The sequence below is a fragment of the Podarcis raffonei genome, chromosome 5 (assembly GCF_027172205.1).
Source record: "Podarcis raffonei isolate rPodRaf1 chromosome 5, rPodRaf1.pri, whole genome shotgun sequence".
Taxonomy (NCBI): Eukaryota; Metazoa; Chordata; class Lepidosauria; order Squamata; family Lacertidae; genus Podarcis; species Podarcis raffonei.
In genome coordinates, this window is record NC_070606.1 from 94,614,809 (window position 1) to 94,637,353 (window position 22,545).

The 22,545-nt window shown below is 47.9% G+C and overlaps 1 protein-coding gene across 2 annotated transcripts in view; it reads left to right on the forward strand.

Annotated features, from left to right (window-relative positions):
• The window catches only part of CLCN2 (chloride voltage-gated channel 2), a 79,681-nt gene that overhangs the window by 18,076 nt on the left and 39,060 nt on the right, over positions 1-22,545 (forward strand). For both annotated transcript variants that reach the window (XM_053390698.1, XM_053390699.1), the window contains exon 2: positions 12,024-12,180. In XM_053390698.1, coding sequence (XP_053246673.1) covers positions 12,024-12,180 — 157 coding nt within the window. The remainder of the gene's footprint in view (positions 1-12,023; positions 12,181-22,545) is intronic.

Sequence of the window (22,545 nt, forward strand, 5' to 3'; positions counted from 1 at the left end):
AGTTGGAAGAGACCACAAGGGCCATCGAGTCCAACCCCCTGCCAAGCAGGAAACACCATCAGAGCACTCTTGACATATGGTTGTCAAGCCTCTGCTTAAAGACCTCCAAAGAAGGAGACTCCACCACACTCCTTGGCAGCAAATTCCACTGTCGAACAGCTCTTACTGTCAGGAAGTTCTTCCTAATGTTTAGGTGGAATCTTCTTTCTTGTAGTTTGGATCCATTGCTCCGTGTCCGCTTCTCTGGAGCAGCAGAAAACAACCTTTCTCCCTCCTCTATGTGACATCCTTTTATATATTTGAACATGGCTATCATATCACCCCTTAACCTCCTCTTCTCCAGGCTAAACATGCCCAGCTCCCTTAGCCGTTCCTCATAAGGCATCGTTTCCAGGCCTTTGACCATTTTGGTTGCCCTCCTCTGGACACGTTCCAGTTTGTCAATATCCTTCTTGAACTGTGGTGTCCAGAACTGGACACAGTACTCCAGGTGAGGTCTGACCAGAGCAGAATACAGTGGCACTATTACTTCCCTTGATCTAGATGCTATACTCCTATTGATGCAGCCCAGAATTGCATTGGCTTTTTTAGCTGCCGCGTCACACTGTTGGCTCATGTCAAGTTTGTGGTCAACCAAGACTCCTAGATCCTTTTCACATGTAGTGCTCTCAAGCCAGGTGTCACCCATCTTGTATTTGTGCCTCTCATTTTTTTTGCCCAAGTGCAATACTTTACATTTCTCCCTGTTAAAATTCATCTTGTTTGTTTTGGCCCAGTTCTCTAATCTGTCAAGGTCGTTTTGAAGTGTGTTCCTGTCCTCTGGGGTGTTAGCCACCCCTCCCAGTTTGGTGTCATCTGCAAATTTGATCAGGATGCCCTTGAGTCCATCATCCAAGTCGTTGATAAAGATGTTGAATAAGACCGGGCCCAAGACAGAACCGGGCCCAAGACAGAACCCTGAATGGTTGCAAAGATTACTGAGATAAAATATGTGTGAATCACTTTGAACCTTCTAAAGCATAATATGAGAATGATTGGTGCTATCTATCTGGGATGTTTCATGCCAATTCCTTTGCCAGCAATTTTTACACGGTGCAGATAAAGAAGTCTGTGTTGGACATTCTGAGAATCAAACGCTACCTGTGGTGTAGTGGACTGTGGCCAGCAATGCAATGCCATTGCAGTTTCCTTCTGACTTGCCTGCTTATTTGGGGTTCCAATCCACGGGTTCATCATTGATGGCTGGCCTTGGTAGCCCAGCTAAAAATCGTGGTTGCCAGGCCCCTGTAGTGGTCTCTGACCTGTTAGCACCTCCTCATACTGGATTTAAGGTACAAGAATGGAGATTCTGACCCAACATCAGGAAGAACTTCCAGACACTGAGAGCTGTTTGACAGTGGAACAGACTCCCAGTAGAGGTGGTGGACTCTCCTTCCTTTTAGGTTTGCAAGCAGAGTCTGGATGACCATCCGCAGTGGATGCTTTAGTTGAGTTTCCTGCATTGCAGGGGGCTGGACTAGATGACCCTTGGTGGTCCCTTCCAACTCGACAACTCCATGATTGTGTGACTTCCAGCCTCTGTACCTGGAGGTTCCATTCCCTTCCCTTCCATACAGTCATTTATTACATTTCTGGCCTGCCTTTCTTCCAGAGAGCAAAATAATGTATGCAAGGTCTTTCAACCTTCACCTTTTTATTATCACAACAACCCCGTGGGGTTGGCCAGGTTGAAGATTGATGACTACTGGCCTAAGGCAGATTTTTGAGCTTCATGGCCCAGCAGGGTGGATTTGAACCCGTGTCTCCCCAGTCTGATACGACTAGTGGTCATTGAGAGATCTCTTCCATCCATTTGTCTAACCTTGTTTCAAATCTTTCTGAGCTACTGGCACATCACCATAACTCATGGAAGTGAATTACATGAAACAGTTGGGAAGAATTCTCAACAACGGATGTAGAGAAAGACAGAGTGGACTCCTTTTGGGTGGGGGGGGGGGTACAAGCTTTAACATTAGGAAGAGTTTGCATTTATAACAGCAGCAGACAGACTTCAGGCTTGTAGGAACCACAACTGGGTCCAGGTGTAAAAGACACATTTTGAACTAATAAATAAATAAGAATCTCTGAGCAGCTGCTGAGCCCAGGGGTACTTCATCCACACTGTCACAATTTGGGCATGACATTCAATCACATGCCGAAAAATTCAGGTTGCAGAATTGAAGTTGGTTAGTGCTCTTATGCAACCACTGGACTTCTTGCTATAAGAGAAAATGCGCTGAAAAGCGTGGGAAAAGAACGGCTTGGCACAACGCTGTATAATCTGCCCGCAAAGAAATCAGGACGAATGTTCAGTAAATAGCCAATGTGGTTTAAGCTCCCTGCAAACTTTGCGCAAAAAAATAAATACAAATCTGGGTGAAAGCTCGAGCGATGGGTTATCTGGAAGCTGAGAGGGGTTTGTTTTGAGTGCCAGAATGGAGCTGAGCTCCCAGTCCTTCCACACATAGATCCTATGTCTGGTTACCCTCAAGGGTTATTCGTTTTATCAGCCTAATTCTGGAGTGGGGAAGAGTCCTATTGTTGTTAATACTGTTAAACAGAGGGAATGTGGAAAGCCATGCTGATCTACTGCAAAATCACCCACAGTCTACCAGTTGATTCCATTCTGTCTTCTGCCCATCCCTGATTTGGAACATTCAAAGCTGATGGCCAAACCACGGCAGAAGATCTGCATTGTGGGTCTCCTGGTTTTCTGTTTCTGTGATAGCGGTAACATCTCTGCTGCCATTTTCCCAGTCTAAATGCCTTCTTTCCCCAACCCCTAGCTACTACTTGCCCTGAATCTGTTGTCTGGTATCTTCCTGAAGTAGTGCCTATTAATCCACTTATCAGAAATTTAGCACATGCTGACCTCCAGTGCAGGAATGTTGCTTCCTGTCCTTGGTGACCAAGGTTTGTTAAAAATCAAGTTGGCTCCCAGTGCATAGCCTAGCCTTGGGCCTTTCTTTGCACCAGGGTCTGTTTCTTGGTCACTCCAGAGGTCCCTGTGGAGTGCTGGGAATGGGCTTTCCTTGTGCTACTCAGGTGAAAGGGCAATGATGGCTGGCTCTGTCCTGGCATCACTGCATGCCAAGCAACCATTGAGCATGGACATTCACATACTTCCACACTTTATTGAGCCCTCTGCATTTGAGGGCCTAGAGGGGCCATGTTTGCTGGGGCTGACGGGAGTTGTTGCTGGCACCCGTCTGTCTTGGGAGACAATGGAGGAGTGCGCCTTTTGCAGGTGAAGTAAAAATGTTGATGGTTACAGTGCCTGCTGTGGCTGTAGAGACCAATACAGGAGAGACATGTTTTGTTGCAGCTGGGGCAGAGGAAGGTGCCCGATTGTACTACTGCAGATGCACCATGGCGTTTCGTTCTGACACAGCGCATGTGGAAGGCATTGAGCCGTCCTTCCTGGCAGTTGCCCATGACTCACTTCCATAAAGCAGTAGTAGTCTGCAACATCTGGAAGACCAGAGTTCCGCAGATCTGGTCTACACTGGCTAGGAGTTGCTCTCCAGATTTCAGAGAAGGAACACGCCCAGCCCCATCTGGTCATGATGAGGATTGACCTTACAAAGCTGGTGGTCTATGTCTGAGCTGCCCCCCTTCCTTCTGTGTGTGTGATAGCCATCTTCACATATCTTAAAGACTGTTACATGGAAAAGGGAACATGCTTGTTTTCTCCTGCTCTGGAGGGTCGGACTCGAGGCAATGGCTTCATGCTACAAGAAAGGAGATTCCGACTAAACTTCAGGAAAAACTTTCTGACAGTAAGAGCTGTTCAACACTCCTTCCTTGGAGGTTTTTAAGCAGAGGTTGGATGGCCATCTGTCATGGATGCTGTAGCTGATATTCTTGCATTGTAGGGGGCTGGATGAGATGATTCTATATATCAGCTTCCCTCTAGCAGATGTCCAAGCTCAACAATCCCTTCATGTGTTAAGAAATCTACCTTCAGTTGAACAGGGCTCCATGCATTGATGGGGCTGTGCCTCTAGCCCCTCTCCTGACATCACAACTAGCCCAGGCCCCAGGATGGACATAGTGATGATCATAGAATCATAGAATCAGTGCAAGAATCTCAGCTAAACCATCCATGGCAGATGGCCATCCAACCTCTGCTTAAAAACCTCCAAGGAAGGGAGTCGGTTCCACTGTCAAACAGCCCTTAGTCTCAGAAAGTTATTCCTGATGTTTAGTCAGAATCTCATTTATTGTAACTTGGAATCCATTGATCCGGGTCCTATCCTCCAGAGCAGGAGAAAACAAGTTTCCTTCACTTCCCATGTGATGATGTTAGGAGCAGTGTTAGTGGAGTGGTCCCACAGCTCTGTCAGTAAATGGAACGCCTCTCCATTGAGTAAGTAACATGATTAGAGCCTGCTGGATGAGGCCAGCTGTCCATCAGTCCAGCATCCTGTTCTCACAGTGGCCAGCAGGATGCCTGTGGGAAACCCACAAGCAGGACCCAGGGGCAGGAGCAGTCTCCCCTCCTGCCTCCAGCTAGTAGCCATTGATAACCTTACCATCTATGAATTTGCCCAGTCCTCTTTTAAAGCTACCCAAGTTGGTGGCCGTCACAGTCTCCTGCGGCAGCGAGTTCCACAGATAAACTATGTGCTGTGTGAACCAATGCAAGAATTCCATAATGGGGAATTAATATTATTATCCCTGCGTAGCAGATGGCTAGTTTGTGGGTGGGCGCCCACACACTGAGTTTGAACACTTATCTTGCCACCTAGAAAGTTTGTGTCGCGGGAGAGATTCAAACCAAGGATGTGCTTCTTTGTACTGTTCCTTCTCTGGACGTCTCGTCCTGTTCCAGCGTCTGCCCAAGACTCTATGAGTGAAGCCTTTGTGTGATGGCCCACAAAAATGGGGCCAAATGCTAAAGCGACATAAAACCATGCTGTACCTAAAGACAGCTTAATTCTTGGCAGAGTTGGAAACATGAAAAAGCCCCAGTTATTTTAAGATCTGTCAAGAATTTGACTTGCATATTGTCTCCCTGAATCTGACTGATGTGAAGATGCAATTGATGGACACTGCAGTGGCTGCTTAGCATTCGCTTAGTGCTGTGTGCTTGGGGACAGAGGCCTCGCTCTGGACTCCTGTTTGGAAATTAATGATTATTTTTTGGTTAACTTTTTATCCTGCTCTTCCTCTAGTCAAGGTAGCATGCTTGGTGTCTCTGTGTGTTTTCACCACAGCCCTAGCAATAGGAAAGATTGATCGATCGATCGATCGATCGATAGAAGAAGTTTGGTTAAGGGTGCTGGGAACTGTATCTTTCCAAAGGAATAAAACAGGTGCATTGAATGCATTTGCGGTCTTGACATGACTCTGCAGCCCAGTCCTGAGTTGTACACCTTAGGAAACCTCCCAGAGTCCTTTGCAGTGTGCCAGGGTTCCATAGCTGGCAGGCAGGTTCGCCGGCGAGTCACTCTGGCACGGGAACTTTGCCACAAGAAGCAAAAGTTGTGTGTGTCGGGGGAAACCGCCGGCTTCTATGTGGAGAAAATGCTTCCGAGCAAGAATTTCCTCCACCTTAGCCGTCCCTGGGCCCAGCAGGGCAGAGGGTCCTTTGGGATTAAACTTCACAAGCTCCCGTTGTTCCGCGTGCAGCCGATCGGGACTGATTAGAGCGGCCTGGGAGAGATTTGCTGAATAAATTCAGCATGACACAGATTTTCAGCCGCTGTTCCCTTTGTATCCAGCGCTCTTGGCACTCTGTGGCAGGGGCAGACCAGGAAATTGTGCCAGAGAGAATAAAGGCTGGCAGGTTTTCTCTTCTTTCTTTCTTTCTTTCTTTCTTTCTTTCTTTCTTTCTTTCTTAGTAAGCGGTTGAATCTAGCTACATGGAAAGAGGTCAGCCACCTTCCCCTCAACGTTCCTGAACATTATATCTTTTTGAAACTGAGCTTGCTGGTGATTCAGTCCACAATTGAGCCTCTTCAACTCTGCCCTCCTCCTGGGCTGGAATTGTCTCTGGAGTATTCTGAATCTTCCTTCTTAGCATTAGAGTTCCTTTACCCAAGTGTCACATTGTGGGGTGGCGGGGGGAGAGGAGAGGAAGTTTTCCTCCATCTCACAACATTAGACCTCACGGACAGAAGCTGAACATTGAAATAAGATTGAGTGCAGGCAAAATAATGTACTTTTTTGCACAGTGCATAGCTGAACTGTGGAATTCGCACCCAGAAGACGTAATGACGACCACCAAGTTGAATAGGTTTTGTTTTTGTTTTATTTTAAAGGATTTGTTGGGGGGGGGGAGAGGCAGGCACTCCTGTGGCTTCAGTGGCTTGCCTGCCCTGGGCACTGGCAACCCATGCTACACTGCTGCCATGTTAGGTGCATTTGAGCTACTTGTAGAGGTTCTGCGCAGCATTAAATGCCCACAGCCACCCATTATCCGACAGAGGGAGTAAGGGTGCACCAGGATTCCTTGTCTCAGGCTGGGCTTCAGCCCACAAAAGTGGAGGGATCCTGGAAGCATCGCAGTTTCCCAGAAATCACTGGACAATTTGATGTGTTGGATGGTGGGACACAAAGAAATTCCTCACCTCATTTTACTGACAGCGTTTCTTCACCACCCGTTCTTAACAGCAGCACAAATTTCCTGGCAGTCCACAGATAAGAGGTTAAAACCATGAACTGTGAAAGCAGAATGTCAAATCATAACACAACAATTAAAACAGGTGATCTGCAATCAGAATAAAACCCGCAGCAGGGAAAATAGCCATGGGTGGCGCTCAGCTAAACAGTTCTGCTAGTACAAGAACTTTTAGCTATGAAGTGGAACTTCATCGCCCTGTCCTCTCTCTGCATGCCCCCCCGACATGACTCCTAAATGTGCTCTAGAGGGTGGAAGGAACTGCGCAGCTCAAAGTTATTGTGCTAGCAGAACTGTTTTAGCTGCATGCTGCCCAGGAATGATAACTGATCTTGTGAGTCTGGGAAGACGAAAAGGTCTTTTTACCTGGCAGCCAATATAGGTGCAAGAAATGCAAGAGAAATGGACATAATATTGACTAAATATGCTTTCAGTCTTAAATCTAGAACAAACTTCACCATTGTTACCTAAACAATGAGCAGGCAGGAATTCCAAAAATGCGGAGCACGGCCTCTCTATGTACCCTTGAAGCTTTTGAGTTCTGTGGATGTAGCTGTTTTCAGGGTGTGTCATGATCTCGCTGTTGATTTTTGTGCATTGTTCCAAAGGCAAAGGGAGCCCCAGGGCGATTTCAGTTGGTTTTCCCCCCAGGTGGATTTCCATCGCACACTGGCAAATTCAGATTGTGGTGTTATAGTCAGTCTGGGGGTCTTGTGGAACAAACCTGCTTCCACAGAAGATAAAGAAGGGTGCAGAGGAAAGTGTGGCATAACACTTGCTTTGATGCAATGTCATCTAAAATCTCCGCAAACAAATCACAATAAGCACTCATTAAATAGCCCACATCATCTAATCCCTCTGCAAATAAACCAGAGTCTTCAATAAGCAGGTTGATGGCATTCCCAGATAAGCATCATTTTCTGATGTGATTGAGTCACATACTGGCAAATTCAGGCTGCATAATTAAAACTCTTGCAAGAAACTCATTTCCTCCCCAAACTGGACATCTTCTTTTTTTGCAGTAAGGGGCAGAAAATGCACTGGATAGTTCTGGATGCAATATCATATGACCTGCAGACAAATCAGAGTGAAGGTTCAGTAAATGCTCATTCCCCTTCCTGTCCACCAATGTGAAAACCAATCAAGGGAGTTGCTCAGCGAACAGGGTCACCTGGAAGTGACTCCAGAAGAATAATCTTTTCATTAGAGGGTGTTTGATTACAAATCAGTACACAGGTAGTGAAGCAGTATATATAATTCCTGTAGAAATTGGATGCATGCAGGAGATGTTTTAGCAAGTAGTAGCTGGAAGCAGCATATAATAAGGCCTGCAAGTCCTTTTTTAGGGAAGGTGGATGGCAGGACAGAATCCCAAAGCAATTAATGTATGTCAAGACAGGGAGATCAGGGCACAGCCAGCCTTGCCTGGGGCTGCTGGGCTGGGCTGGTGGTCCTCTGTGGGGCTGCTGTACAGGGAGCAATGACTTGTTCGCAAGGGACAGGGAAGAGCCCAGTGGGTGCGGGGAGAAACACCAGTCTGGAAGGACCCAGTTCTATCACTTCCTCCTTCAGGGTTCCCCTCCTCAACATTTGTAACGATGCCCACATGATGGATGTGCTCACAACTCTGCAATCTGTTAACGTGAGTCAGCAGTGTGATGCAGCAGCAAAAAAAGCTAACTCTATTCTAGGCTGTATCAACAGAATTTTAATGTCCTGATCAAGGGAAGTCATGGTACCACTCTGTTCTGCCTTGGTCAGACCACACCTGGAATGCTGTGTCCAACTCTGGGCGCCACAATTTAAGAAGGATGCTGACAAGCTGAAGGTGTGGCCAAAATGATCAAGGGCCTGGAAACCAAGCCTTATGAGGAACGGTTGAAGGAGCTGGATATGTTTAGCTTGGAAAAGAGGGGAAAGAGAGGAGGTAGGATAGCCATCTTCAAATATCTCCAGGGTTGTCACATGGAAGATGGAGCAAGCTTGTTCTCTCTTGCTCTGGAGGGTAAGACCCCAACCAATGCCTTCAATTTATGAGAAAGGAGATTCCAGCTAAACACCAGGAAAACCTTTCTGACAGTAAGAGCTGTTCAGCAGTGGAACAGACTCCCACGAGAGGTGGCGGACTCTCCTTCCTTGGAGGTTTTTAAGCAGAGGTTGGATGGCCATCTGTCATGGATGCTTAAGTTGAGATCCCTGCATTGCAGGGGGTTGGACTAGATGACCCTCGGGTCCCTTCCAACTCTGCAATTCTGTGATTCACGATGTGCAAAATTCTGCAAGTCTAAGCGTGTTTTATTTGAAGAAGCAAAGTCGTGTTGAAAGTGGGCTTGTGTGTAACTGCCCTTGTGTGCACCAATAATCAGGAATGTGCAATAAAAATGACTTTTTGGAAGGGCCCTACATCTCTCTTCTAGCTGAAGCAGTCGTCCACCCTGCCTGCCCTGCTAACTTCTCCTGGCTCTTTGGTATTCCTGGCTTAGGGCAGAGGGGAGGGAAGCCAGGCAGTTAAATCTTTGGCAGGGCCTGAACGGACAGGCTGAATGCAACCACTGACCCCTCAATGATAATTTCCTGGTTGGAAGACTCCTGCTGGGTGATCCTAGAAGCTGGGAAGGGACTTCTAGAGCTCAGCAGAGCCACCCCCTGTCCGTGAATGGTTTCTCTGTACACAACCATATTTCCACACCCATTTTACAGGTGGCAGAGCTGAGGCCGAGAGAGCAGGGGGGCTTCCTTCAGGCTACCTAGATTGGGTTGTAGCTACCTCTTTGCCGGTGCTCAGTCTGGCCTGGCCTGACCCCCACCGCCCTTGCCCAGGCCCACGTGGCTATTCGTGAAATCGGGCTGGCTGGGTGGTGCTGTTCGCCAGTGCCAGCTGGGAACGCCAGCCCGTTTCCGGCCTCAGTGCTGGGAGTAGCATTGCACTGGGGAACAATGGCTATTGATCCGCAGGGCAGCCTCCTTATCTGCCTGCCATTGTTCTGGAAGCGGCCTCCTTGGAGAGGGAAGAGGCCTCTGGGTTTGCTTTGCCTAGCCCTAGACCCTTCTCTCTGCCTGGTCGGCACCATTGGCAGAACTGCTGGGCTGTCAGCGAGCCAAGAGGATGGGAAATGTGGAGAGAGAGGAAGGGGAAGCACCATAGGTCAGGGGTAGAAGCAGCATATGTTTTGTATGCAGAAGGCTGGCTCCATCTGAAAACCTTGGAGAGCTGCTGCCAGCCAGTGTTGGTGGACCTTCCTGTGTTCCAGTGAGAGGCAAACCCTCAGCTAGGAAGGGGCTGTTCATGGCCTTTTCTGCAGAACACTGTTTGTTTTATTTTCTAAATCAAAGCTGGAAGCTTCTGTTGCTTCTATTTATGCTGAGATAAGGGGAAATGCGCAACCAAGAGTCCACCCCACTGAGCGAGAAGGAAGTTTGTTCCCACCTTCTGATGTCTCCCCAGCAAGCGAAAAACCACTAGAAATGCCAAACAACTTTTGAATAACTTTCTACCTCGCGGGCTGCTACTTTGGAGCAGTGGTGGTGAATTACTATTTTCCTGGTCATTGATTGCATGATAGCAAACATGCTCACACACATAGGGGCATAGGAAGGTGCCTTATGCTGAACCAGGCCATTGGTGCACCTGGCTCAGTATTGTCTACACTGACTGGCAGCAGCTTCCTAGGGTTTCAGGCAGGATGCTCTCCCAGCCCTAGCTGGAGACGATGATAATGGTGATTTGTTTTAAAAAGAGCCAGAGGTGCTGGGGATTGAACCAGGGACCTGCCACATGCAAGGCAGATGTTTTACCCTGGGAGCCATGCTCCCCCCAAGCAGGATGTTAAGGGATTCTGCTCCTTCCATCCTCACAAGACTTTTGGCTATAGTACCAAAGGGTAGGGACGTGGGTGGCGCTGTGGGTTAAACCACAGAGCCTAGGACTTGCCGATCAGAAGGTTGGCGGTTCGAATCCCCGCGATGGGTGAGCTCCCGTTGCTCATGCTCCTGCCAACCTAGCAGTTTGAAGTGCAAGTAGATAAATAGGTACCGCTCCGGCGGGAAGGTAAACAGTGTTTCCATGCGCTGCTCTGGTTCGCCAGAAGCGGCTTAGTCATGCTGGCCACATGACCCGGAAGCTGTACACCAGCTCCCTCGGCCAATAAAGCGAGATGAGCGCCGCAACCCCAGAGGCTGTCATGACTGTACCTAATGGTCAGGGGTCCCTTTACCTTTACCTTTACCAAAGGGTAGTGATGTCAACTTTTTGTTTCTGGGTCTCTAGGCCAGACAGAAGAGGTGCAGAGAGCCTGGCCAGCTTTGCTCAGAGCAAAGGACTTTGTGTATGTTGTGTCAGCAGAGAGCGGGGTCTAGGCTCCTAGGACAAGGTGAAGGAGCTGCACCCAGAAGTGCAGGGTCTGTAAGAGGTGATGTTATAAGGTGGCCGCAGTGCCAGCTCAGCTCCTAGGACATAAGAGCATGGAATCATAGAATACAGGGTCATCTTGTCCAACCCCCAGCAGTGCAGGAATCTTGACCAAAGCATCCATGACAGATGACTATCTAGCCCAGTTTTGTCTAGGCTGAAAGGCAGAAGCCCTCTGAGCTTTCACACAGCCTTGCCTGGAGCTGGCTCCACCACTGAGCTACAGCCCTACACCTGGAGTCGGGGGATGCAGGTCAGAGAGACAGGATGGAGCCCGAACACCTCTCTTTAGAAACAAGTTAAGGGTTGCTTGAGGGCTTAACCTTGAGATTTGTTTTTCATTCCAAGATCTCCTCAACCCTGGAACATTTTAGACGAGATAAGCTAGTGCTTCGCACAGTGCATAGCTAACTTGAGGAATTTACTGCTGTGGGAGGGAGGACGAGGCCGGGCAGCAGCTTCTGGACATCATTATGGCTATATGCTGCCTCCAGGATCCGAACTCCAGTCCCTGAGACACAACAGCCAGGGAGTGCTGCTGCATTAATACCCTGCATGTGCATCTGTGGGAACAAAATGCAGAATTTGATCAATGTTATGGCCTGATTCAGGAGGACTCTTCTTACATTCTCGAGGAAAGGAGGAGAGCACCACCGAACATGTGCTGAGTGCATTTTGTGTACCTCCAAATAACTGCGGACCTCTGGGATAAAGGGGGAAATTCCATAGTTTCCAGTCTCTCTCCTGCCCCTTGCATTATGCGTTATTCTCCTGAACATTGCAGGGTCAGTACTTTGGGCAACTTGCATGCCTAGCAGGAAGGCCTCCTCCATCCATGGGAGATTGACCCTTGACCTCCAAGGACAGGGAGGTGCCTTCTTTCTGACCACCCAAGTTGCTCCATCTCCTCCTTCATGTGCCTTGACCCTTTGCTGTGTGTTCCGTCCCCAGATGTATGGCCGCTACACGCAGGACCTGGGAGCCTACGCCAAGGATGAAGCCGCCCGCATCCGCCTGCAGCAAGAGCGCTGGAAGCCATCCCCAAAGGACCGCCTGCGCCCCTCTGAGCTGCTGGAGTATGACCAGAGCCGATGCGCCCGCTGCCGCAGTAAGGAGCCTGCCGTGTCCTGGGGAGCGGGGAAAGAACTGGGGGTGGGAATGCGTCTTTATAAGTCCTTGCAGCCTCTGGTGGGGGGAGAGGAAGGGGAGGGGCATCCTGGGCCTGCCATTCAGCTCGTCAAAAATGTGACACCAGAGGGCTCTGCAGAGCAATGGAAAATCACATTGAGAGGTATATAACTTTTTTTTAATAGCGTTTTTACAGATCAGTGTAGATCCAGTCCCTGTCAGAGCTGGTGTACATAGTCCAAAACCTATGTTCAGAGGCTCGCTTGGCTTTGCACAATTGTGCTCTCGGCCTTCCATGATCCCTTGGAGGTCACTAGCTAGTGTTTTTTGTTACATGCTGATAAAACTTCTGCCTCGCTGTGCTTTTACGTATTATTTCATTCTGTAAATGCAAGCAGGCCACATCAGATTTTGGGAGGCCTTGGGACGCATTGTTCTTTTCTCGCTTTGCAGTTGTCTCCGTCCGAAGATGGAGAACGTCTCAGCAGCATGAAATTGTCCGGGAACAGTGTAAACTCTGCTTCTGCCTCCAGGCGTTCATCTGGGGGTTGAGGGTGGTGGTCCTGGGAAAAGATGTATTGGCCTTTCCCCAGGTCACTCCCCATGCTCCCCCTTCATTTCCCATGCTCCCGTTTATTTACCACAGCATTGAACCAGTAGTAGAGGGTTCATCTCTTGGACAATCCCTTACTGCAGCCACATGGTGCATCCTGAGCTCTTTCTCATGCCTGTGCATAAATGGTACATGCATACTTTTAAAGAATCGGCATGCAACTTTGCTTTCAGTTGTGTGAACCAGGCTAGACTTTACCTGTTGCATACATCACTCTCTGCATTCATGAATCGCTGTATACTTGACAGTTCTAGTACACCTGCTCCTGTGCACAGTTTCTTGGGCTGCAGGAAAGTTGTACTTATGCACCCCAGGCTTTCTTTGCACATGCAACTGTGCAGGGAGTCCTCTTGCTACCGACTGACTTCTCCTTTCTGTCGCTTCTCTTGCTTCCGCCTTCCTTTCTTGCTCAGCCTGTCTCTGTCTGTCTTCTCGGACCGAGCTCTCTCAGCATCCTCTAACAATAGGCAGAGTATTCATGACCTCAGCCTGACAGGCCTCCGGATGAATCCTTGGCATAAACCGGGCATGCGAGTGCACTGAGCCAGCGGGAGATACAATTTCGCACGACTATTTGTTGGGCTCTCGGAGGAACAGGGTCAGAGAGCTTTCACAACATCTCTTGTGTTGGAAGCTTCCCCAGCAAAATTGCCAGAGGTCCTGGGCGCCCTTGCTTGAAGGGCTGCTTCCTGGGCTATGAGGGTTCTGTTCTTCCCTCTCATCTCGATTCCCCTCGTGTTATATATCTGTATGTATATCTGGGTGGGATATGGGTGGCGCTGTTGGTTAAACCACAGAGCCTAGGACTTGCCGATCAGAAGGCCGGCGGTTCGAATCCCCATGACGGGGTGAGCTCTGGTTGCTCTGTCCCAGCTCCTGCCAACCTAGCAGTTCGAAAGCACGTCAAAGTGCAAGTAGATAAATAGGTACTGCTCCTGCAGGAAGGTAAACGGCGTTTCCGTGCGCTGCTCTGGTTTGCCAGAAGCGGCTTAGTCATGCTGGCCACATGACCCAGAAGCTGTACGCTGGTTCCCTCGGCCAATAAAGAGAGATGAGCACTGCAACCCCAGAGTCGTCCACGACTGGACCTAATGGTCAGGGGTCCCTTTACCTTTACTTTTTATGTATATCTGGGGGAAGGGCTGTAGTTCAGTGGGAAAGCATCTGCTTTGTATCCCAAGTTCAATCCCTGTCATCTCCTGGTGGGTCTGAGAGACTCCCTGGGCGAATCTAGGCTGGTCGGGTATAACATTAAAAATGTGTTATAAAAACGTGACGCCAGAGGGCGCTGCAGAGCAATGGAAAATCACATTGAGAGGTATATAACTTTTTTAATAGCGTTTTTACAGATCAGTGTAGATCCAGCCCCTGCCTGAAACCCATTGCTTGGGTCCTGCTTGTGGGTTTCCCACAGGCACTTGGTCGGCCACTGTCAGAACAGGACGCAGGACTAGATGGGCCCTGGGCCTGATCCTGCAGGCTCTTCATACATTCTAACCCTGAAGAGCTGCTGCCTCTCGTTATAGGCAATACTGAGCCAGGTGGATCAGTGGTCTGACTCAGTGGTGACTATAGGATGGGCATGGCCAGCAAACCCTCCCTCCCCCCTCCCTCAAGGAGGCATGGCCAAAAGGGTGTTTGAGGGAATTGTGATTTGGGTGAGACCTGCTTTCTGGGCTTCACAGCCGCAGGGAGATGTGGTTCAAGTCCACTCCTGTTCATTACGCCTCCCTGGAAGTGCTCATTTGGTAGGGATTTTGTAGTATGTGAATTGGCCTTTAGACTGTATTGGTAGCCAGACTTCCAAATCTTAGTGCAACCCTTGGACAAGACATTGACACTCTCTCTCTCTCTCTCTCTCTCTCTCTCTCTCTCTCTCTCTCTCTCTCTCTCTCCTATGAGGTTTCCCCTTCCTTAAAGAACCCAGCCTCACGGGGTTTCTCTCTCGCTCTGAGTCATGGGCATAGCTGGGGGGGCTGGCAAGGTGATAGCATCAAGCAGATGGATCCATGTAGAGAAGTTTGTGCAGAAAATGTACACTGAAATTGCGAGGCCTTGGGCACAAATATGGATAGATAGAGAAATGCAAAAGAAATGGAGTGTGCAGAAATACATTTATAGAGTCAGCAGAGTGTGCAAGTATTTGTCCATGAGAGGAACAATGTTGCATCTGTAAAATGGGCAGACTGTGCCTTGGGAGAAGGAACTGAATGCATGTAAGCAGAGGCGTACCTTCTTCCCTTTGGTCTAGACTTGATTTGGCTTCTTAGGCCTAATCTTTCCTGCGCTGTACTTCTCAAATCTGCTATTCTCCCACTAGTCTTCAGGAGGTGGTGCAGCCCAATGGGGCTATTTCCCCCCATTTTTTAAAAAAAAGTTGCATTGAAACCCACTTCTAACAGCTTTGTTAAAAATGTGTTTCTGTGCACCGTTGTCTTCTTTCAGTCATTTATTGATTTATTGCATTTATATGCCCACCTTCTTCTCCAAGGAGCTGAAGGTGGCATGCTGTTCCCTCCCCCTCCTCATTTAACCCCCACAACAACCTTGTGGGGTAGGTTAGGCTGAGAGAGGCAGTGACTGCCCCCCCCCATCTCCTGCAAGGTCACCCAGCAAGCTTCATGGCCGAGTGGGGATTTGAACCCTGGTCCCTTGCGGGGTCTTAGTCCAACACTCTCTTTGATACCAGGTTCACAAAAGCTCAGAGCGAGGGGATGGAGGAAAAAGACAGAGAACATTCTTTCAACTAAATAAATAAGTGGCACCATCCATATGTGGTCAGTTGGATCATATTGTTGCTGCATGTATGAAAAAGAGCCTAGGGCTTGCCGATCAGAAGGTTGGCGGTTCGAATCCCCGCGACGGGGTGAGCTCCCATTGCTCGGTCCCTGCTCCTGCCAACCTAGCAGTTCTGAAAGCACATCAAAAATGCAAGTAGATAAATAGGTACTGCTCCGGCGGGAAGGTAAACGGTGTTTCCGTGCGCTGCTCTGGTTTGCCAGAAGCGGCTTAGTCATGCTGGCCACGTGATCCGGAAGCTGTACACCAGCTCCCTTGGCCAATAAAGTGAGATGAGTGCCACAACCCCAGAGTCGTCCGCATGGACCTAATGGTCAGGGGTCCCTTTACCTTTACCTATTGCTCTCTTCCATGGGTAGGCAAACTAAGGCCCAAGGGCCGGATGCAGCCCAATCGCCTTCTAAATCTGGCCCGTGGGTGGTCCGGGAATCAGCGAGTTTTTACACGAGTAAAATGTGTACTTCTATTTAAAACGCATCTCTGGGTTATTTGTGGGGCATAGGAATTTGTTCATTCCTCCCCCCCAAAAAATATAGTCCGGCCCCCCACAAGGTCTGAGGGACAGTGGACCAGCCCCCTGCTGAAAAAGTTTACTGACCCCTGCTCTCTTCCTTTATATCTTGACTTTAAATATATATATATATATTGCAAAGGAGCAGCAGATGAGGAGCAACTTTTAAACAGCCTTCCTTCCAGCTCATAATCTTAAGACCCCTGGATAATCCAGACCCTCGTTCCCTCCCTCCTTCCACCCCCAGGGGCCCGGATACCCTGGCCAAAGATCTCCCGTCGTCATTCTCGGGATCTGCTTGTTCCCGCTGCCTTAAAATAGTTCCCTTAGCAACTGCTGAGGCCGAGGCCTGCATTGTTCTTGAGGCAAATTCTCTTGTTAAATGTCGCCGGCTCCCTGGGGCCGCAGCGTGAGCCAGAGAGCCACTCAGAGCCGGCCTGTCCCGGCATGGCCCCGGGCGTGGCCGCCCTTTCCCCACCCCGCTCCCAGTTGCCGCGTTGTGTTGACCGATGCGTTGTGTTGCTCTAGCATGACGGCATGTTTTGCTAACTCGGCGTGGGGCTCCTCCATGCTTGCCACCCTCTGGGCCCATCTGCCGGCTGCCTGTGGCTAGCAACCGAGTTGGGGGGGTGGCAGGCCCCAGGCCCCCCTCACAAAGCCAGAGGGGGAAGGCCGTCCCCTCTGCAAGCCCCAGGTTTTCGTGGGCAAGGGGGCTGTGGCGCAGGCAGGGTGCGCCGGTGGGGTGGCGGCAGCCTTGTTCTTACAGCTGCCCGAGTGTCGCAAAACAAGTGAGCTGGCTTGTGCCTGGAAACATCTCTCTTTTGCCCACCCCAAAACAACCCCAACTTGGAAACTCAGCGGAAATATCTTCTTGGCATGTTTTTATGATTCCGGTGCTCGGTGGAGCACCTCAGTCGATCCCGTTACGCAATGAAGAAATGTCCGTGGTAGAGCCACAGCGATGGAAGCTGGCTTAAGCATGTATGTATAGCCTGCAGGATCAGGCCAGTGGTCCATTTGGTCCAGCATCCTGTTCCCACAGCAGCCAACCAGATTCCTGAGGGAAACCCACAAGCAGGATCTGAGCACAAAGCAACTCTCCCCTCCGACAGTTTCCAGAAACTAGTACCGTAGATTCCAGCGTATAAGACGACTTTTTAACCTCGGGAAATCCTCTAAAAAGTCGGGGGTCGTCTTATATGCTGGGTATGGGTTCGCTGGGCAGCGGCAGTGGGTGGCGGGCTCCGCGCCGGGAGGAAGCTGCCCGGCAAAGCTGCCCAGCGATGCTAAGCCGGCTTCACTGGGCGACTTCCTCCCAGTGTGGAGCGGAGCCCGCCGCCCACTGCTGTTGCCCAGCGAAGCTGCCGCGTATAAGACTGGGTGTATAAGTCGACCCCCCAAATTGGCAGCTGCCAATTTGAGAGCTCGTCTTATACGCCCAGTCGCCTAATATGCTGGAATATACGGTATTCAGAAGCATGGCTGCCTCCAACCGTGGAAGGCAGAGTGTAACATTGTGGCTCGTAGCAGTCAATAGCCCTCTCCTCCATGAATTGGCCAAATCCTCTTTTGAAGCCAACTAGGTGGGGGGCCATCATTGCCTCCCCTGGCAGAGAGTGCCATAGGTTAACAATGCGCTCCGTGAAGCATTATTTTCTTTGGGCTGTCCTGAATCTTCCAGCGTTCAGCTTCATTGGATGCCCAGAAGTTCTAGGGTTGGCCTAGTGCTTTGTCATGCTAGCTTGGCAAAATACCTTCTCTCTCTCTTTCTCTCTCTGGTCCCACAAAGAGTCTGTCATTTTTATATATATACATTTTTATTGGTTTTTTAAACATATCATTTCCAACAATCATATAACATAACTTCTTATCTTATACAATGTTTTAGACTTCTGTCAACACCTCTGATGATTTTTCGTTCTTTACCACTTATTCTGCATTTCTCAATTTCTCTGTTACTCTTAATTATTGTTAACTAATAATTCTCCTCATAGTCGTTCTTTCTTGCAATATTTCAAATAGTCCTCCTTACAAAACTTACTGCAGTCCTACTAGCGTAATCTGTTCATTACAGTTACTTTTCAAATAGTTCATACATTTACTCCAGTCCTCTAAGAATCTCTGGTGCCACAGGTTTCGAATCCTTCCTGTTAATTTATCTAATTCTGCATCGTCCATCAATTTCATCTGCCATTCTTCTTTCATCGGTAATTCTTCTTTCTTCCATTTTTGTGCCAATAATATTCTTGCTGCTGTCATTGCATATAAAAACAACTTATAATCCTGTCTATTAATATAATATCCTACAATGCCAAGTAAAAATGATTCTGGTATCTTAATAAATAAGAGTCTGTCATTTTAGCATGCCAATGATGGCCCTACCTCTTGGTTCTATCCCTGATTCTCTTTCTATCTCTTTCTGGTCCCACGAAGGGTCTGTCATTTTATACTGCTCAGCTGGGTTTAGGTCACTTCTTGTGGGCTAGAGCCTGCCAGCCCTCACCCCTTCCATGGTCTCGTTGGTCCTCCATGTTGGACATCTACTGCCAAAATATTGGCTGAGGGCCACCAAGTTATTTCTTGCCTCCAGCAGTGACCTGAGCCTAAGGAGAGAAATCAGCCAGAGGTTTGGGATCAGCTTTCATTAGCAAGCTGATAACGGCACTACGTTTTGCTTCTATCCCTTGACCGTGATACGGAAGCGATAGAGGTGGTAAATTGGTGTCACTCATTTGGGAGAATGACAGCAGTCACGAAATTAAAAGACGCCTGCTCCTTGGGAGAAAGGCGATGGCAAACCTAGACAGCATCTTAAAAAGCAGAGACACCACCTTGCCAAAAAAGGTCCGTATAGTTAAAGCCATGGTTTTCCCAGTAGTGATGTATGGAAGTCAGAGCTGGACCATAAAGAAGGCTGATCGCCGAAGAATAGATGCTTTTGAATTATGATGCTGGAGGAGACTCTTGAGAGTCCCATGGACTGCAAGAAGATCAAACGTATCCATTCTTAAGGAAATCAGCCCTGAGTGCTCACTGGAAGGACAGATTGTGAAGCCGAGGCTCCAATACTTTGGCCACCTCATGAGAAGAGAAGACTCCCTGGAAAAGACCCTGATGTTGGGAAAGATGGAGGGCACAAGGAGAAGGGGACGACAGAGGACGAGATGGTGGGACAGTGTTCTCGAAGCTACAAACATGAGTCTGACCAAACTGCGGGAGGCAGTGGAGGACAGAAGTGCCTGGTGTGCTCTGGTCCATGGGGTCACGAAGAGTCGGACACGGCTAAACGACTAAACAACAACAACAACAACAACTTGGGAGAGATCTGCTGGAGCTTCTTGCACTCCTGGCGGGTGTAAGTTGCCCACGACTCACTACCATAAAGCAGCATGCTCAACACATTATTATTATTATTATTATTATTATTATTATTATTATTATTATTTATATACCGCCCTATACCCGGGGGTCTCAGGGCGGTTTACAGAATAAAATCAAGATATAAAACCACAAAATACCTATTAAAACTAAAAACAACAATCCAATAACATTCCCCCCCCAAAAAACAAAAACCATTTTAAAAGGGCATAGGATGTAAATCAGATCAACCAAAAGCCTGGTTAAAGAGGAACGTTTTTGCCTGGCGCCTTAAGGTGCATAATGAAGGCGCCAGGCAGACTTCCCCTGGGAAAGCATTCCACAGACTTGGAGCCACTGCAGAGAAGGCCCCATTCTCGTGCTGCCACCTACTGGACCTCTTGAGGAGGAGGCACCCAAAGGAGGGCCTCAGAAGATGATCTCAGGGTCCTGGTAGATTCATATGGAAAGAGGCAGTCCTTGAGGTATTGTGGTCCAAGCCTATGTCTGTGGTGCAAATTACCTACCCTTGGTTTCAACCCCTTTTTTCATAGCTCTCTTCCCCCTCAACCTCTTGGTTTGAGAGCAGTGAAATCTGCATGATGCATTGAGAAACAATCTGCTCCTTTATCTGCAGATAAGACTGAAAGCAAAGGGGAGTGTTGATGGGGAGTCCTAACCATGTCCCAAAGGTACAGAATGCTTAGTGGTTCTTTTCTCCTTTATCGTTCCAACAACCTTGTTGAGCTGTGCAAGGCACAGAAGCCAAGAGAGCCAGAACCTACTCAGTAAGTTGTTCAGTGTGAGGCTCCCCTTAATTCCCAACTGGGGAAATGTTGAATGAGTTTAAAGCCTACAGCCGTTTTACAGCAGATGGGTCAAGCAGCTGTTCCGATTAGTTTTAGTGAGCTGAGACTTATTTGGTCTTATGACTATAGTTTTTGTGTTGAAGGGAACTTCAAACACTTCCTTAACGCTTCAAAGTCTGCCCTGCTATTAAAAGCTTGTTAGGGGCTTTTGGGGTGGGGGAGTAAAAATAATTACAATAATAATTTTATTATTTATACCCCGCCCATCTGGCTGGGGTGCCCCAGCCACTCTGGGTGGCTTCCAACACATAATAAAACACATAATAAAACATAAAACATAAAAAACTTCCCAACTTCAGATGTCTTCTAAAAGTTGTGTAGTTATTTATCTCCTTGACATCTGACGGGAGGGCGTTCCATGGGGTGAGTGCCACTGCCAAGAAGGCCCTCTGCCTGGTTCCCTATAACTTCACTTCTCTCATTGAGGGTTGTATATGAGCTCCTTTTAACTCCTGGAACCAGCAAGTGTTAAAATATAAGCCAGGCTAACTTCCAGTGTCAAGGTGATAGCCTGGGTGATGAGCCATTAAGGGGGAACAAAGGAAAGGGGCTCTGCGTGAGATGGGCAATGGGTGGGGACTGTTGTTTAGTTGTTTAGTCGTGTCCGACTCTTCGTGACCCCGTGGACCAGAGCATGCCAGGCACTCCTGTCTTCCACTGCCTCCCGCAGTGGGTCAAACTCATGCTGGTAGCTTCGAGAACACTGTCCAACCATCTCGCCCTCTGTCGTCCCCTTCTCCCTGTGCCCTCAATCTTTCCCAACATCAGGGTCTTTTCCTTTTCCTTTTTTTTTAAATTATATTTTTATTGGTTTACAAATACAAAAAAAAAATTTGTACATTTCAGCTTCTTAATTACATCTTAATTCCATTTTTGACTTCCCTCAATTTGTCTGAGCTTCCTTCATTTTATCACTTTTAACACATTCCTACCCCTTGTTATTAAAACTATTAGATTCAATTCATTATTTTTACTTATTGTTACATTTTCACATCACAGAGCTTCTTTAAAACTTACAAACGCAATCTGGTTATCACTTAGTTTTTGCAAATATTGAATAAACTTCTCCCAATCTTCTGTAAATCTTTGATCTCGTCGATTCCGGATCCTTCCTGTCATTCTATACAATTCCGCATAGTCCATCATTTTGGCTCTCCAATCTTCTATCGTAGGCAGCTCCTCTTGCTTCCATTTCTGAGCCATCAATATTCTTGCTGCTGTCACTGCATATAAAAACAACTTCTTCTCTTTCTTATTTATCTCATTCCCTGTAATGCCTAGTAAAAATGCTTCTGGTTTCTTAGTAAATGTATATTTCAACATTTTCTTCAATTCATTATAAATCATTTCCCAGAAGCATTTTACCTTCTTACACTCCCACCACATATGAAAGAAAGTACCTTCCTTTTCTTTACATTTCCAACATTTGTTACTTGTCTTATACATTTTTGCTAACTTTACGGGGGTTATATACCATCGATATATCATTTTCGTAACATTTTCTTTTAAAGCAGTACATGCAGTGAATCTTAAACCATCTTTCCAGAGTCTTTCCCAATCCTCCATTTGTATGTTATGTCCTATATCTTTGGCCCAATCAATCATCACTGATTTTACCTCCTCATCCTTCGTATACCATTCCAGCAATATTTTATACATTTTTGCTAAGATCTTATAATCATTGTTTAATATGTCTGTCTGAAAATTGGATTCTTTATCAGCAAACCCCCTTTGGTTTAAATCTTTTCTAAACATCTCATTAACTTGAAAGTAATGCAGCCAATCATTCACATAATTCTTAACTTCTTCAAATGGTAACATCAGGGTCTTTTCCAGGCACTCTTCTCTTCTCATGAGGTGGCCAAAGTATTGGAGCCTCAGCTTCAGGATCTGTCCTTCCAGTGAGCACTCATGGCTGATTTCCTTAAGAATGGAGAGGTTTGATCTTCTTGCAGTCCATGGGACTCTCAAGAGTCACCTCCAGCACCATAATTCAAAAGCATCAATTCTTCAGCGACTGGGTGGGGACTAGGTCTGGGCAATTTAATGATAAATCATTGCAAACCAGTTTGAAATCCACGTCGCAATTGCCAGTTCAAAATATCTGACTTGCCAATAAACTGCACAAAGCCAACTTTTGTCTGGTGGGTGCTCTGCCTGCTCAGCTCTCCCCTGCCTCCTTCAGGGGACAGCAAA